The sequence below is a fragment of the Chaetomium strumarium genome (genome assembly GCF_033439665.1).
Source record: "Chaetomium strumarium strain CBS 333.67 chromosome Unknown B0T15scaffold_1, whole genome shotgun sequence".
Taxonomy (NCBI): Eukaryota; Fungi; Ascomycota; class Sordariomycetes; order Sordariales; family Chaetomiaceae; genus Chaetomium; species Chaetomium strumarium.
In genome coordinates this window covers 4,149,184-4,164,042 of record NW_026944429.1, presented here as the reverse complement: position 1 = coordinate 4,164,042, position 14,859 = coordinate 4,149,184, and the positions used below count along the sequence as shown (strand labels likewise).

At 57.6% G+C, this 14,859-nt stretch overlaps 6 protein-coding genes across 6 annotated transcripts; 4 read left to right on the top strand and 2 right to left on the bottom strand.

Moving 5' to 3' along the window:
- Positions 1–6: 6 nt before the first annotated feature.
- Positions 7–1,661, bottom strand: B0T15DRAFT_43361 (WLM domain-containing protein). The gene is made up of 3 exons (XM_062865780.1): positions 658–1,661; positions 374–553; positions 7–308 (listed from the first exon to the last, which is right to left on the bottom strand). The coding sequence occupies exons 1-3, from the start codon at positions 1,422–1,424 to the stop codon at positions 119–121; spliced, it is 1,137 nt and encodes a 378-aa protein (XP_062726383.1). The 5' UTR covers positions 1,425–1,661; the 3' UTR covers positions 7–118.
- On the top strand, positions 1,662–2,719 carry B0T15DRAFT_43241 (uncharacterized protein). The gene has a single exon (XM_062865753.1). The coding sequence runs from the start codon at positions 1,899–1,901 to the stop codon at positions 2,541–2,543; it is 645 nt and encodes a 214-aa protein (XP_062726382.1). The 5' UTR covers positions 1,662–1,898; the 3' UTR covers positions 2,544–2,719.
- A 175-nt stretch (positions 2,720–2,894) lies between these two features.
- Positions 2,895–4,388, top strand: B0T15DRAFT_507258 (aspartic peptidase domain-containing protein; the record flags this gene model as incomplete). The annotated part of the gene is made up of 3 exons (XM_062867635.1): positions 2,895–3,249; positions 3,306–3,791; positions 3,862–4,388. The coding sequence occupies 3 exons, from the start codon at positions 2,895–2,897 to the stop codon at positions 4,386–4,388; spliced, it is 1,368 nt and encodes a 455-aa protein (XP_062726381.1).
- A 364-nt stretch (positions 4,389–4,752) lies between these two features.
- B0T15DRAFT_43424 (uncharacterized protein) lies at positions 4,753–6,214 on the top strand. Its single transcript, XM_062865795.1, has 2 exons — positions 4,753–5,825; positions 5,917–6,214. Exons 1-2 carry the CDS (start codon positions 5,116–5,118, stop codon positions 6,083–6,085), a joined length of 879 nt encoding a protein of 292 aa, XP_062726380.1. The 5' UTR covers positions 4,753–5,115; the 3' UTR covers positions 6,086–6,214.
- On the bottom strand, positions 6,021–7,847 carry B0T15DRAFT_43308 (aldehyde dehydrogenase domain-containing protein). The gene is made up of 2 exons (XM_062865761.1): positions 7,256–7,847; positions 6,021–7,194 (listed from the first exon to the last, which is right to left on the bottom strand). The coding sequence occupies exons 1-2, from the start codon at positions 7,729–7,731 to the stop codon at positions 6,213–6,215; spliced, it is 1,458 nt and encodes a 485-aa protein (XP_062726379.1). The 5' UTR covers positions 7,732–7,847; the 3' UTR covers positions 6,021–6,212.
- A 2,190-nt stretch (positions 7,848–10,037) lies between these two features.
- On the top strand, positions 10,038–14,171 carry B0T15DRAFT_386151 (uncharacterized protein; the record flags this gene model as incomplete). The annotated part of the gene is made up of 4 exons (XM_062864310.1): positions 10,038–11,640; positions 11,692–12,030; positions 12,088–12,317; positions 12,378–14,171. The coding sequence occupies 4 exons, from the start codon at positions 10,038–10,040 to the stop codon at positions 14,169–14,171; spliced, it is 3,966 nt and encodes a 1,321-aa protein (XP_062726378.1).
- Between the last annotated feature and the right edge of the window lie 688 nt (positions 14,172–14,859).

Here is a 14,859-nt window from a genome sequence, read left to right as displayed (position 1 = left end):
TAACAGCAGAGGCTGAGACTTTACACGCATGAAATGGAACAGATTCAGCGTCAAAGGCTTCGTTGGTATCTAGGTCATCTATCAACATAGTAATCCTAAGTGATCAATTCGTAAGCAATCATGAGCTCTCCTTCATCTTGCCACACAGCGAGCATGTCCACCACTGACTCTCCATCACATTGCTGCAGAATGAGCACCGCCAAGTCGCTGGTCGCGGCGGTATTGGCGGTGGTGCCACCGTTCTTGCAGACGCGGCCGCAGGTTTTGGCTTCTTCTTCGGTGGGCTCTCAGTGAGATCTATTGCCTCTCTGCATATGCACAGTTAGGACAGTCTCATGCGACAGAACTACCTGACGTCTTCAGCTTGCCCTACCTTGGACCGGTCCGGAATGGCTCCGAGGGGCGCCGCGTTCCACAGGCATCGCAAGCGCTCGCATGTAGCGGATTGTGCAGCGTGCAGAGTCCACATGCCCAGAAATCTCTTCTCTCGGGAGACTTCGGTCGCGCGGGTGGCCGTGTGGCAGTCGGAATAGGCGGGGGACGTTCGGCATTCCTAACGAAGTCAGCACCACGGCGGGGATCCAGGTCCTGAAGAAAGGCGGCGCCGCCGTTGCCAAACGGCTTCTGGGCGCTGGGAGTAGGTACGAGTTGCCATACTTGCGCTTCTCGTCTTCCTGGACGAGCTCCCACAAGGCCTGCGCGATGGCCGCTTCGTTGGCGGCGTCCTCCTCTGCTTGCGTCCGGAACCCGTTTCTCGTCCAAGTCTGAGAGATGGCTTGAATCTCGCGCTCGTTGCGGTTGTTGTTGGCGCAGCCGAGCTCGCTTGTGTTCCGCCGCCGCTCGATAGACTCCAGGATGGCGGAGCGCAAGTCTTCACCGGGCCGCGGTGCGGTACCACCCAATCTATACCCTCCGAACGCCGTCGGCTGGGGCCTACGCCTTTCGGCCTCCGCGCGGGCCAACCGGAGGGCTTCGTGGTATGGGATATTTCGACCGCCGAGGCGCTGGCCCTTGCCCAAGAAACCTTCGCCGGTGTAGCCCCTCGTCATCAGGCCCTCGAGCTCCTCGCGCAGCTGGTTCCACAGGGCGTTGAACTTGTGGTCGTGCGGCCCGTGGACGATGTGAGACAGCTCATGCAGCATCGTGTCGACCATCTTCTCAAACGGAAGAAACTGGCTGCGGTCAAACGGCTCGCGGAGGCGGATCAGGATCTGGTGGCCCTTGTCGACGTTCAATCCGAGCAGGTTGGCCTGTTCTGGATACATCTCGGAAAGCGTCCGCACCTTCCAGCCTCGGGCTCGCATGAGCGGCTTCACTAGGGAAGCAATCTTCTTAAGGTGGTGCAGCGCTTCATCTTGGCGGGGGAAGTGCTTGAGGTGAGTAAAAGAATAGAAGACCGGGTCGATCTCTCGTGCCATCGCCATTGTACGTGTGGGGTTGGGAGTTCCAGCGCTGCAGCCTTGCTGTATGCACTGTCTTTCTGAATCGGTGTCTCTGCGTCAAGTTCCTTGAGACACCAGGCGGGTGAGAGCAAACATGCAACCAGCCGAGACCCGACTTGAAATATGGAAACACAACATGCAGAGCAACCACACGGTTCTCCTAGAAACAAAAGAAAAGCCCCAGAAAGAAGCACCTCGAACGCCAAAGACAGGAAGGTTGTTGTCGTTAGAAATCGACAAAACCAGGCTGCACCGTCGCCGCGTCACGGGGCGAATTGCCCGCTTGCGTGGCAGGAACGGTCCAGTAGGGCGTGGAACGCTGGAACAATGACTAATCAAACATTGCCTTTGTTGTATCCGTAGCACAGCAGCCTGCTCGAATCAGCGCATAATTGAGGTTTCCCGATATCGAACAAATCATTTCATCGTCACCGTTAAGTCAGGAATAGCTTGTGAATGTGGAACACAAACCACCAACGTGTTCGCTCGCTTGTCCTTCAATGTTGGCATGATCGACCTCTGGACTCCCTTACGTTTTTATATCTTTTGGGCCAAGCCCAGAGTCGGCGCCCGCTGCTCTCCACAACCCGATGCCGAAAACCCGGAATCCCCGGAGCCCGGCACTCTACCCCTTGCCATTGCCTAGCACGCCGCAAGCGAGGAATTTGGTCCGGATGGCTGCCGTTTCAGAATGAACAAGCTTTCCTCCTGCGCCTCCCAGCGGTTGGTCGATCGAAAAGACGACTTGCGTCCCCACAGATCACATCCCAATCATCCCATCGCCAACCAAACGGTGCACAACAGCAGTTCGGCTTGCTGCGTTTGTCTTTCGCTGCACGAATCAGGGGTCTACCGCCCCGGAATGGGAGATTGAGATGTCCAAGGACAGCCCTGGAACGCTCCACCGTCGGTGTTTCGAATCACTGGCGATCGCTTGCATGCCTCATTGTTTCCAATTGCCAAGAAGAGCCTTTGACGGCTCTCCCGCGCCGGGCTGGTCTTCCCGAGCGCGGCTTGGGATTTGATAGCATCATGGATGTTTCCCGTGCCAAGCGCTTCCTGACGGCTGTTCAGTGGTTGTACCCGTCTGGTGTAGATTGACTTTGTGTAAGTTGTGATGCGATGAACGGCCCTAACCGATCGGCGGGGAGGCAACATTCTTTCCCCTGACTCAGTGTGGCTCCCATGAAATCAGATATGATCGCATGAACTGTGGGAGGCCGCACCCTGTTGGTACTTTTTTGCTCTTTCATTCCGGTCTTGCAAAACTGCTTTTTGCACGCCAGCCTCTCTTTTTTAAGTTCACCACTTATCCTCAAGAGTGTGTGAGAGAGAGAGTTGTCTCTCCCTCGTAGTTCCTCTCAACCGACCGCATCCACTCCTTCCTGTTACCTCTTTTCCATTCATTCACCGCCCCGGAGTTCACCAGCGCGTTCTCAATTCACCGGCAACATGAAGTTCACTGCGGCTGCCTTCGCGGCTTCACTCTTTGCCCCGGCACTGGTTGCCGGTGCCCCGCGCGTCGTCAAGGTCGACCCGTCCGACATCAAGCCTCGAAATGTCGGAGGGTCCAGGATCAAGCTGCCCCAGATTTACAACACCCACTTCAAGCAGCACGCCAAGGGCCCGAGGGCTCTGGCCAAGGTCTGCCGGAAGTACAACATTGAAATGCCTCCGGAGCTCGTCGAGGTTCTCAAGGGCATCCTGCAGGATTTGGGCATCGACCTGCCCACTGGGAAAGTAGGCGGTCTAAGCGCAAGCGCCCACAACTCTGGGAAGCCCTACACGAACGAGACGGATGACCAGGGTGCGTTGCTTGATTCATCGCGTATGCCGCGATTCAACATGCTGACACTCCCCCAGGCGAGGTGTCTGCCACCCCGCAGCTCTTCGACGTTGAGTATCTGGCGCCCGTCGAGATCGGCACCCCGCCGCAGACCCTGATGCTCAACTTTGACACCGGCTCGTCCGACCTGTGGGTGTTTAGCACGGAGACGCCGAGCCGGCAGCAGAACGGCCAGACGCTGTACCGCATCGAGGACAGCTCGACCGCCCAGAAGCTCTCCAACCACACCTGGTCGATCCAGTACGGCGACGGCAGCCGCTCGGCCGGCAACGTGTACCTCGACACGGTCAGCGTCGGTGGCGTCAACGTGTTCAACCAGGCCGTCGAGTCTGCCACGAGCGTGTCGTCCTCCTTCACGAGTGACGCCGCGTCCTCTGGCCTTCTCGGCCTCGCCTTCGACTCGATCAACACGGTCAGCCCGACCAAGCAGAAGACGTTCATTTCCAACGCGCTGGAGTCGCTGGAGTCGCCTCTGTTCACTGCGAACTTGAAGAAGGCCGAGCGTAAGTTTCTGTTTTATTTTCTATTTTTCTTTTTATGGTAGACTCTTGTCTCTCTGACGAAGCTTTCCAGCCGGCAACTACAACTTCGGCTTCATCGACGAGACCGAGTTCACGGGCCCGCTCTCGTTCGTGGACGTCAACTCGACCGACGGCTTCTGGCAGTTCCAGGCCTCGGGCTTCTCCATCGGCAGCGGCAGCAACGCGTCCATGCTCGTGCCCGTCGGCCACTCGGCCATCGCCGACACGGGCACGACGCTGCTCATGCTGCCGTCCGCCATCGCCAACGCCTACTACCGCAGGGTGCCCCAGGCCAAGTCTTCGGCCCAGATCGGCGGCTGGGTGTTCCCCTGCAACGCCACGCTGCCCGACCTGACGCTGCACATCGGCAGCTACAAGGCGGTCGTGCCAGGCGAGCTGATCAACTTTGCGCCTGCCGACACCGACTCGTTCGACACGGCCACCATCTGCTACGGCGGCATCCAGAGCATGGCCGGCCTGCCTTTTGCCATCTATGGCGACGTCTTCCTCAAGGCGCAGTTCACTGTCTTTGACCTGGAAGGGCCGAGGCTCGGCTTCGCGCCCAAGCCGGAGCTTTGAGGGGCGTCATCGGTCATCCGGGGATCTAGCGGGGATTGTGATTGGGGGAGGTGTTGTTTTTGAGATTTGTGTATATTATTCTCTTCTAAGGTAATGGTTTTCTTCTGAAGCTGCGGGCCCGGCAGTTCCGAAAAACGAGATAGAACCGGGTTGGGCTGTCTAGATGTGTGATACCTGCTGTTTGTTAGGTCATGGCTCCAGCATACTTATACTGGTTCAACGAAAGAGGCACGTTGGTCTGGCTTTCATCACGTCCTGAATTCAACCATCGCATTGCTGAAATTAGGGTCTTCCAATTCGTTACGGCTGAGATAAGGTATTAAGTTGAATGTCCATTTCGGTGATTTCCGGATTGTGTTGTCCCCGTCGGTCTCGGTACCGTACTGTTCCGATCTCCGCGAGAAGGAAGCGGAAGCGGAAGCGATTTCAACTCAGCTGGGTGCCTGTCTGCTAGTCAATCAACTCAACCTCGGCTGGACATGGTGTAAAGCGTCACATTCAAACGCCTTGCCTGCGCCTGGCCGAATCAACGTGCATATAGGTGGGCTGAGGTTCCGATAGATACGCCATTGATCATTCGACCCGGAATCCTTTCAGTCTCTCTCTCCGTCTTACATAACCCCGCTATCAACCGCGAACCTCCAAGCTTCACTTCATTTCAGCCATCAAAACTTGTCCTCATCACAACTCCCCAATCCAAATCACAATTCAAAAGTTTTCCATCAAGATGTCATCAATCATTCACTCCCTAACAGAAACCCTCAACCGCTTCCTCCCCTCAAGGAACATACCACCTCTCTCCCAACCCCTCACAATCGCCCTCCTCCTCGCACCCCCGACCATCTTCGCCCTCCTCCCATCCATGCTGCACTCCTACCGAACCTACCTGTCCCTCGGCCCGGGCGGCGTGCCCTACAACTTCTTCGGCTTCCTCATGCAGTACCCACTCAGCCTGCTCGCTTTCGGCGCCTCAGACCGGCGCGCCGTGCCGCCGCCTTACAAGCGCTCCGCCCCGCGCGAAGAGGATGTTGTCCAGCTGTACGGGCGGGCCTCTTTCTTTGGTGGGGATGTGGGTGATGGTGATGGTGGTGGAGGTAGCTTATTACCGCAGCGGAGGGGCGACCGCCCCTCGGTGCCCGGGTTCCCGATCGTTGCGCCGCAGCGGCAGACGTCGATGCAAGCGTCCGGCGAGATGGTCGAGCGCATGCGGAGGTTTGTGGCTGCCCTCGCGGGGGCGAATGCTGGTGTCCTGAGGGGGGGACCGTCGAAGCTGGAAGGGGTCGGGAGCGAGGCGATCTTCCTTGGGGAGGAGGTGGTGAAGAAGGTGCCTGAGTACATGGGCATGGCGAAGCGTGAGATTGTGCATGTCCATGGGGAGGGCAGCTCGCATGTGACTGTGAGCTTGGTGGATGCGGAGGAGGCGGTTGCGAAGGGATGGTGAGTTTCCCCCGTTTTTTCTTTTGCTTGGTGTCCAATAATACGATGAAAACCTGTGAGACTGATGCGAATCTGTTTTCTTCGTGTGCAGGGCAGAGAGACACCCTCTGAGCGGAGTGCCTAAGATGATGCCGTGGAGCTACATCATGGTGTATGCGCCGCGGGATGACGATGAGTATGAGGTCTGGAAGAGGTTCGTGGTGGCTGGTTGCAGGTTCGTCTCAGGGGGCAAGGAGATCGCTGTTCCGCAGGACGAGTGAAGAAAACGGGGCTCTTGGTGATGGTCAGTTTTGACTGCCTTTTACCGGCAGCAAAGAATGAAGCAAATGGTATTGCTGTGGTATAGAACTATACAACGCTCACGCAGCCACTCATTACCCGACAAGGCTAATACTTGTACGTGATAGTCTTCGTCCTGACCCATTCCGCCAACCCTTGCGCAGCATTGAACCGGCCATAGCCGGACGCCTTGGCACCGCCATGCGGCAGAGCGGTCTCATCGTGAACAGTCATGTTATTAATGTGCACGGCCCCCGTCTCGATCTCCCTGGCAAAGCGTAAACCCGTGCGCAGGTCCTCGGTGAACACGGCTGACGTGAGGCCGTACTCGGTGTCGTTGGCGATCCGCAGCGCCTCCTCCTCCGTCTCGATCTCGTACAGCGATACCGTCGGCCCGAAGCTCTCCGTCTTGTAGATGTCCATCTCGGTCGTGATGCCGCTGATGACAACGGGCCGCATCTGCGTCGGGGCGGCCTCGTGGGCGTTGGGATCGCCGTAGACCAGGGAGGCGCCCTTGCTGAGGGCGTCGGCGAGTAGCTTCTTGTTTTTCGTGACGCCCACGCTGTTGATCAGAACGGGAGCGTCGTGTTGAGCGCCAAAAATATTGTCGATCGCCCCGACCAGCTTCTTCTCGAACTCGGCGCGGACCTTCTTGTGCACGAGGATGCGCTCGGTGGACATGCAGATCTGACCCGAGTGGAGGAACGATCCCAGAGCGCACTGTACCGCCGCATTGTCGAGGTCCGCATCGTGCCACACAATGGCCGGCGCCTTGCCGCCGAGTTCGAGGAGCACTGGCTTGAGGTGCTCGCCAGCAAGCTTGCCGATAATGCGGCCGACCATGGTGCTTCCCGTGAAGTTGATCTTCTTGATCTCGGGATCGGCGATCAGCGCCTGCGTAATGGTGGCAGCATTTGCTGGCTCGTGGAATAGCAGGTTCAGGACGCCGTCGGGTAGGCCTGCCTCGTGGAGGACGGAGCAGATGGCCCACATCACCCGCGGGGACAACTCAGATCCCTTCAGGATGGCGGTGTTGCCAGCGGCAATGGGGAATAACACAGAGCGGACGCCGAGAATGTAGGGGGCGTTCCTAGAGCCGGGTCAGACCGGAGGAACTGGTTAGACTCAATGGGTCATCGATGGCGACTCACCAGGGGGCAATGGCAAGAACCACTCCATAAGGCTCCCTGAGAACCATGGCGCCGCAGCTGGGATCTGCGACGGTTGGGATGCTCCCTTCCAGCGAGGCTACTCTCCCAGCCACGTCGACAAAGAGGTCTTTGGCGGTACTGATGTTGAAGTCGGCCCACTGGCGCGTGCAGCTCGTCTCGTCCATGATGTACCGGGCTAGCTCGTCCCTCCTCCTCTCCATGATCTCAGCGCTCTTCAGGAAGATGTCACGGCGCACCCTAGGGAGCGACTTCTTCCATGTCTTGAAGGCATTCGCGGCGGCGTCTACAGCGGCGCGAACGTCTCCCTCGGTCGCGCTGGCAGCCTCATGGACGACCTTGCCGGACGCGGGAGACACCACCTTGAACCTCCTCTCAGGGTGCACTTCCTTGCCATTGATGAAGAATGGCACCGGGGCGCCCTCGGCGGGGGCGGTATCGGCGGGCATGGCGGGCATGGCGGAGACGTGGAGAGGCTATAATGGCGAGAGGGCCAATGCAATGTCCCGAGTCAAGCAATAATAAAGACACACAAACACTCAGTACCAAAAGCGGGTGAAACCGATAATATGAGAGATACCCGGGGGAGCATTATCAAGTCCGAGTATGCGGTACATAAGCGCTGCGGGGGTCTAGCCCTAGGACCAAGTCCCGTTCGGCAAGTGGAGAGAAGGTGAGGAGCCATTGGTACCTACATGTTTCTAACGGTGCGACGTTGAATGAATACCCCGAGACACAGCGGCTTGGGGCTTGTGGTTTGCCGGTACCGCCTTCCGGGTCGAACCTGTCTTGGGGAAACTAACCCGAGCGAATGGCCAGGCCCGATCGAGCCCGACTTCCCCTCGGCCACCCACAGTCCCGTTCCATGGCAAACTTGAGGGGCCTTGCGCTGCGGGGTTCGAAGGTGGGGATGGGAGCCCCGGACCATTGCGTCGGCAGCTGTTGTGGCGGAGGAGCGCCACTCCAGGAACTTCGGGAAAAGTGATTTTGTCGTGGTCGTGACAAATGTCTGAGGGATGCTTGGTAACCCGTTTTTTTTTCTCCCGAGGCCTTTGTATGTATGGGTACATCTTACCGCATCAAAGATGGAAAGCATGAGGTTCGTCAATAGTTTTTGTCAACTTGCCAAGCGCTTGGGTGCGGCGGCGCAAGAAGCACCAGATCGTCGCCAGAGGTGGTCGAAATATCTTGACCCAGCGGGGCAGCCACGTGCCGTCAGGGTGGCCCTCTGTCGCCGTCAGGTTGGGGAGCAAAACATCCGGTCCGATGGGACAGCTCGTCCGAACACCTGCGAAGGTCGGAATGAAAGGAATTAGATTGACGAGGGGGCATGAACGCTGATGACTCGCGACGGCTTGGCGCTTCAGGTACGTTGTGACAAGATACTACCGGGATTCACAAAGGGATGGGGCAGCTTGGTCAACGAGACGACCTCGTAGATGACAACTGCACGGATGCGGCTGGTAAGCATGCAAACCAAACCAGAGCAGACTGTCTTCTTTCTGAACCAACACGGCGTCCGCGCACGCTTACCATGATTGTTTCCGGACGAGCGGACCTGTGTTTCGCTCTTCATCCTGGGCGCCTGAGTGTACGAGACGGGCGCCGGTATCTGCTGAGGAGCTCGGAGGCGTCCTTTGATGAGACACTTGGTGGTTGTTGTTGATGCCATGACCGCTTTCCATCCAAACTGCAGTGCTTGTAGTAAAGTTCTGTACGGATTGTACGGAGTACGCGGCGCTGTGTGAGTGTGCAGACTGCCAGACACTGCAGAAGGAGGGGTGCTGCGGATTGTTGGATCAAGTGCCCCTGCAGGCTGCAGGCTGCTGTGGGGCCAGACTCCCGTCGAATTCCCGGACCCACTTCTAGAGTTAAAAGCCCGGGCCACACCGCTACGGAAGAGGGAGATCTGCCAGCCAAGCAGAAATGCAACTCGCAGATGACCTCACTGCGCGACTAGCGCCTTGCTCTTAGAATTCCGATCGCCCCCAGCGCGTCATACCGTCTTCTTGACGGCTGGACAGCTGGCAGATTTGCGGGCTGCCAGAGACCGGCATGACCGGATAATCTACAGGAACGCTTTGCATGCATATGAACAGCTGGCATATACAAATTACTATCAGTAGCGGGCACCTCCAGGGGTTCGGGCTAAGAATGCCGTAACTGATTCATGAAGACCGTGTACATATTGCGGCATACGGAAGTACCTACATGGATGTACGAGGACCCTGAAAACCTCTCAATTCCAGGTTGTTGGGGTATCTGCCGGTCGGCCCTGACTAGAGCACGTGCAGTCGGTCTTGCTCCTTCCAAGCAGGTTTCGTGCCGTCTCACCCCGGTCCCCTCATGACCAGAAATCCGGTTCGAGTCAACGGACTCTTGGACGTCTTGGACATTCACACTCGCAGCTTTTAATAACTTCTCATCGTTCTACTGTGTGCTGCATGTACATGTAGTTGAAGGTAGTTACATTACATACGGTTTGTCCCTTAGGCCCAACCAACCCCGGACCATAGCAACATTGGAGTCGCGGTTGCGGAGCAATCACTCGACTAACTCCCGTCCTCCATCCACCACCCCCTACTCCGTTACTCCGTACAGTTCACGCAATGGATGCCGCCAGACCCGAGATGCGCCCGTAGAATCGGGCCTGAAACAACACTGCCTCGCTGACCGGATGCATTTCATTCTTTTCAGTCAGTCTCTCCTCGTAGACGACAACATCAACCCCGACAAAGACGACGGCGATGGGCTTCCCGCGAACATGCCGTTAGATCCGTTGGGAACCCCTCGACTGCGCCCAGCAGCTCGCCCTCTCCGTCTTCCGATGCCGTCGACCAACCCCGGCCAGGTCGCCTTCTCCGTCATCCGGTTCCTTCCCGTGCCCGTTCTCGTCCTGGATGGCGAGAAAACAGCGGTGCTGGCCAACGAGGCCATGGGCAAGCTGCTAGGGCTGATGCCCGATGCCGTTCAGGAAGCCGACTCGATGGTACCGGTCATGGACCAGCTCCGGGGCCGGCTGTTGTCCGAGATTGGTGTCGACCTTGTCCAAGAGGGCGTCCCTGTGTGGGTCGACTGGCATGATTTCCTCGACCAGGCTGCTGCGGAGGCCGGGCTCAGGACGCCCCGTCAGGACAACAGAGAAAAGCTCCTGCCCGATGGCAGTGACGCTGTGCCAATCCCGAATGCCAACAATAGCCGCCGCAAGCCGCCATCAGATATCGCCGTCGAGGTCCTGGTTTCGCATGGACTTGCTAGCAGAAGCATGTTGGATTCCGGCGCATCCTTGGATCCGGCCGCATCACGGACGCGTGCTCAGATGATCGTCTCGCCTTGGCAGGCCGAAGATGGTCTGACCTTCTTCACCCTCACATTCCTGAACTCCAGTCCACCAACAACAATATCTTCGCCCCCAAGGTCAACCTCAGTTGCCAGCCTGCCCGATCTGACCGGCAAGAATGCCATTGGCATGCCGAAAGTCCCGATACCGCCTAGTGACACATCGCCATTGTCGCGACGGTCTCGCACCCCCGCCGTCTCTCACTCCTCGAGTCCGCCGCCATGCCTGGGGTTGGGTCCTCCCCTACTACCGCTGGCACCTCGCTCGCCCTCGGTTCTACAGAAGATCGCCCTCATGAAGGATGCGCTGCTCGACAAGATCCAGACGCCCATTCTCGCCATGTGGAAGGACGGAAGCGTCACGTTTCCCAACCGGGCTGCACGCAGTCTCTTCAACCGAAACACTGACCCCGACGGCATGGTAGATGGATTCAACCTGCTCCCGTCATGGGTGGTATGGTCAGAAGACTTCAGCAGGCAGCTCGACCCGAGCGAGCACCCTATGTCGGTCTTGATCCGCACCGAGACCCCCTTTGCATGCCGCCGTATTGGTATGCACGACGCTACCGGCCAGCAGCTGGTGTTCGATGTAGAAGGGGCCACTCTCCGAGACGAGGTTACGGGCGAGTTCCTCGCCGGGATAACGACCTACCGGGATGTCACGAGAATGACCGAGGAGATCATGGAAATGAAGGCCGGCGATGAGGAGCGTTTCAGATTGATATGCGACACGATGCCGCAGCTTGTCTGGACTGCAACCCCAGAAGGCGGTCACGATTTCTTCAACAGCAGATGGCACAACTACACCGGCTTGTCAAAGGAAGAGTCCCGGGGATGGGGATGGCAGAACGCGTTCCATCCGGAGGACCTACCCGAGTGCGAGAGGAGATGGAAGCATGCCCTTGCCACGGGCGAACCATACATGACCGAGTACCGCTGCCGTTCAAACGATGGCGAATGGAGGTGGTTCCTGGGAAGAGCTCTCCCCTTGAGGAATAAGAAGACCGGTGTGATTGAGAAGTGGTTCGGTAGGGAAGGATCTCAACGACGGAGAAGAACCATGTGCTCACTTTACTTAGGGACTTGCACCGATATTCATGAGAACATCAAGACGCAGATGGAGACAAGGAGAACCCGAGAGCAGCTCCTCAGCGTCATTGCTCTCTCAAACATGACCATCTTCAACATCGATCGTAGCCGCAAGGTTACGATGCTGGAGGGCGCACTGATCTGGAATTCTCACTGCGATAGCAATGAAGCCAGATGGTACATTGGCAAAAATGTGTACAGCGTGTTCAACAGGCTCAACCCACAGCTTCCTGAAGGGACGATGCCCCCCTTTCTCGAACCGCTTGAGGGAATACTTTCCGGGACAGCAGAAGGGATCCACAAAGAACAAGAGGAGGAGCACGAGATGGGTATGTGATCCTGCCGCGAGTATCGAGACTATGGTGGCAGTGGTTAACGCGATACAGATGGGCGCTGGTACCGCACACGTTTCCAGCCGATTATCAGCAAGGAGACTCGTGACAAGGGCGCCAAACCGCCTGTTATCGAGGGCGTCGTGGGCTTCATCATGGATGTTACCGAGCTCAAGAACCGTGAACGGGACCTCGAAACCCAGGTTCAGGAGAAGCGCCAGCTCGTTGCCAATGAAGCCGCTGCAAACGAGGCTAGCAGGCTGAAGAGTCAATTCCTGGCAAATGTAGGCCCCAGCCTCGCTAGCTATGTAATGTGAGCTCAGCTATGCTGACAACCGTGGCAGATGTCGCACGAAATCCGCACCCCGATCAGCGGCGTCATCGGTATGGCGGAGCTACTCTTGGATGCCGGACTCGGGCAGGAGCAACAGGAACTGGCCGAGAACATCCACCGATCTGCTAACGCGCTTCTAACCGTCATCAATGACATCCTGGACATATCCAAGGTCGAGTCTGGGCGCTTGGACATTGAGGAGGTACAATTCTCACTCCCGCTAGTTGTCCGAGACGTGAGCAAGATGCTCAGCCCAGCTGCTGAGCGCAAGAAGCTCACCTTCCGCTCGGCCATCGCAACCGACATCGAGAGCGACCTCGGAGTCATGGGCGACCCGGGGCGCGTGAGACAGATCATGACAAACTTACTCGCCAACAGTATTAAATTCACGAGCCAGGGCTCGGTGTTGCTCTCAGTCTCGAAAGAGAAAGAGACCGCCGACATCATCGAAGTGAGGTTTTCTGTCCAGGATACCGGCATTGGTATCGGCGAGGAGGTCCAGAGGCGCCTCTTCCAGCCTTTCTACCAGGGCGACGCGTCCACGGGAAGGAAATTTGGCGGCACGGGACTGGGACTCAGCATCTCCAAGACTCTCGTCAAGCTGATGAAGGGGCGGATAGAGCTAGTATCCAAATTAGGCGTCGGCACGACGGTGACATTCTGGATCCCCTTCAAGAAACCGCGGTGGCGGCAGCCGGCAGGGCCGGACCAGCCAAATCCTTTGCCCGACCGGCCACCGTTCAGGAAAAATCTGTCCTACAATACCACCGAGAGCATCGTTGGCATGGCTCTAAGGGAAGAGCCCCCTTCCAGCTTAGAAGACAGTGCTCAACCGGCGTCCAGGGCCTCGTCGACTAGCAGCAGCCCTGTAGCGATCCCGAAGCCTGAGGAAGCGCTCCTTCCGCTCGCAGAGCGCGCTAACATCCACGTCCTAGTCGTCGAAGACAACCACATCAACCAGCAGTTCGCGCTCAGAACCATCAAAAAGCTGGGCTTCCAGGTCGCGGCCGTGTGGAACGGCAAGGAAGCGCTCGACTACCTCGCCGCCGCCATGGAGGGCAAGAAGACCAAGCCCGACATCATCCTCATGGACGTGCAGATGCCCATCATCGACGGCTACAAGTGCACGCACCGCCTGCGCCATCACCTCTCCTACAAGGCCTACGTCAGCGACGTGCCGATCGTCGCCATGACCGCGTCCGCGATCCAGGGGGATCAGGAGAAGTGCAAGCACGCTGGCATGGACGATTACCTCTCCAAGCCGGTCAAGATCAAGACCCTCGAGCACATGCTGGTCCGGTGGAGCACCCGCAGCCGCCGGGCGCGGTCGGCATGTGATGGAGATGGAGGTGGAGATAGGGAGGCGTCGCTGAGCCCGGCTGTTTTGTCGGATGGCTCGGACCGTGGCGGACACCGTTGCCATAGTCCTGAGAAGATGGCAACGACGACGACGACGACGACAACAACAACAACAACGACGACGACGAGTGGGATTTCTACCGATTGTGGATCGGAGCAACGCCAGCCCGGACAAGGGGAAGATGTATATAACCTTCCCTTCTTCTCCGCCGCACCTGGCCTCTTGAAGCGGCGCAACACGGTCGACGGTATCAGCCGCGCTGAGCAAGCGACTGGCGAAGCTGTGTCTTCCTCCTCGTCTTGGTCACTCGTCGACGCGCCTGAGGAGAATTCTTCCGGGAAAGAGGAGGCGCCACCGGTCGGATGCGACGAGAAGGAATTGAATCAGCTTCATGGGCAGCTATCAAGCCAAGATGATGGGGCTGCGCCGGGGCTAGGGAGCTAATATGGCTTGACCGGCTGAAGCGAGTCGGAGACGAGCCTTGAACGCATCTGGACGCCAGCTCTTGAAGCAAGGGGCACGGTACTGGAAGCGCACACACAGCTTCGCTGGGCATCGAATTGGGGACGAGGCAAGCGTATCCAGGGTGACGCTATGTCCGTCCGGACCGCCTTTGGAGGTATGTGTCGGCGCCAGGCCGAGACTCAACAGACGGCAACAAGACGATTACATGACTTTGCGGCTGGAAGACCCTGCGCTGTAGAAGACGAAGGCGCAAACCCTCGTCGCCCCTGGGCGCCTATAGAGGCAGGGTTCATCAACCTTGGACTCGCCGCTCTGTCAAATGAGGGGCATGGCGATGTGGAGGCGCGTCAACTTGGGCTATAACCTGGCACCGTCGAAGCCCTTCACGCTTTTGACAGCCAGTTCCTAGCTGTTTTACGTTGAAGAATGGTACGACATACATCGATGTCAATACCCGGTTGACATAATAGGGAAGGTCACCGAAAAAGAAAGGGCGTTATATATAATTAACAGGGATCTTCAACCCTGCTGTGATCTCAATTAGGATTTCAATCATAACGTTGGATGAGCGAGATCAGGGAGTTTGGGAGGGGAAGTTATTTACAGGCAGGTTCGCCTGTCTGCTCTATCTATCTTTCTAGTACATACTGTCCATGAAATCATACCG

Bases quoted from the DNA above. Each gene is read 5' to 3' on its own strand.
- B0T15DRAFT_43308 (XM_062865761.1), bottom strand. From the start codon at position 7,731: ATGCCCGCCATGCCCGCCGATACCGCCCCCGCCGAGGGCGCCCCGGTG. The intron at 7,195-7,255 runs GTGAGTCGCCAT...ACCCGGCTCTAG, and splicing joins GTTCTTGCCATTGCCCCCTG to GAACGCCCCCTACATTCTCG.
- B0T15DRAFT_43424 (XM_062865795.1), top strand. From the start codon at position 5,116: ATGTCATCAATCATTCACTCCCTAACAGAAACCCTCAACCGCTTCCTC. The intron at 5,826-5,916 runs GTGAGTTTCCCC...CTTCGTGTGCAG, and splicing joins GAGGCGGTTGCGAAGGGATG to GGCAGAGAGACACCCTCTGA.
- B0T15DRAFT_43361 (XM_062865780.1), bottom strand. From the start codon at position 1,424: ATGGCGATGGCACGAGAGATCGACCCGGTCTTCTATTCTTTTACTCAC. The intron at 554-657 runs GTATGGCAACTC...TGACTTCGTTAG, and splicing joins CAGGAAGACGAGAAGCGCAA to GAATGCCGAACGTCCCCCGC. The intron at 309-373 runs GTAGGGCAAGCT...GTGCATATGCAG, and splicing joins CCATTCCGGACCGGTCCAAG to AGAGGCAATAGATCTCACTG.
- B0T15DRAFT_43241 (XM_062865753.1), top strand. From the start codon at position 1,899: ATGTGGAACACAAACCACCAACGTGTTCGCTCGCTTGTCCTTCAATGT.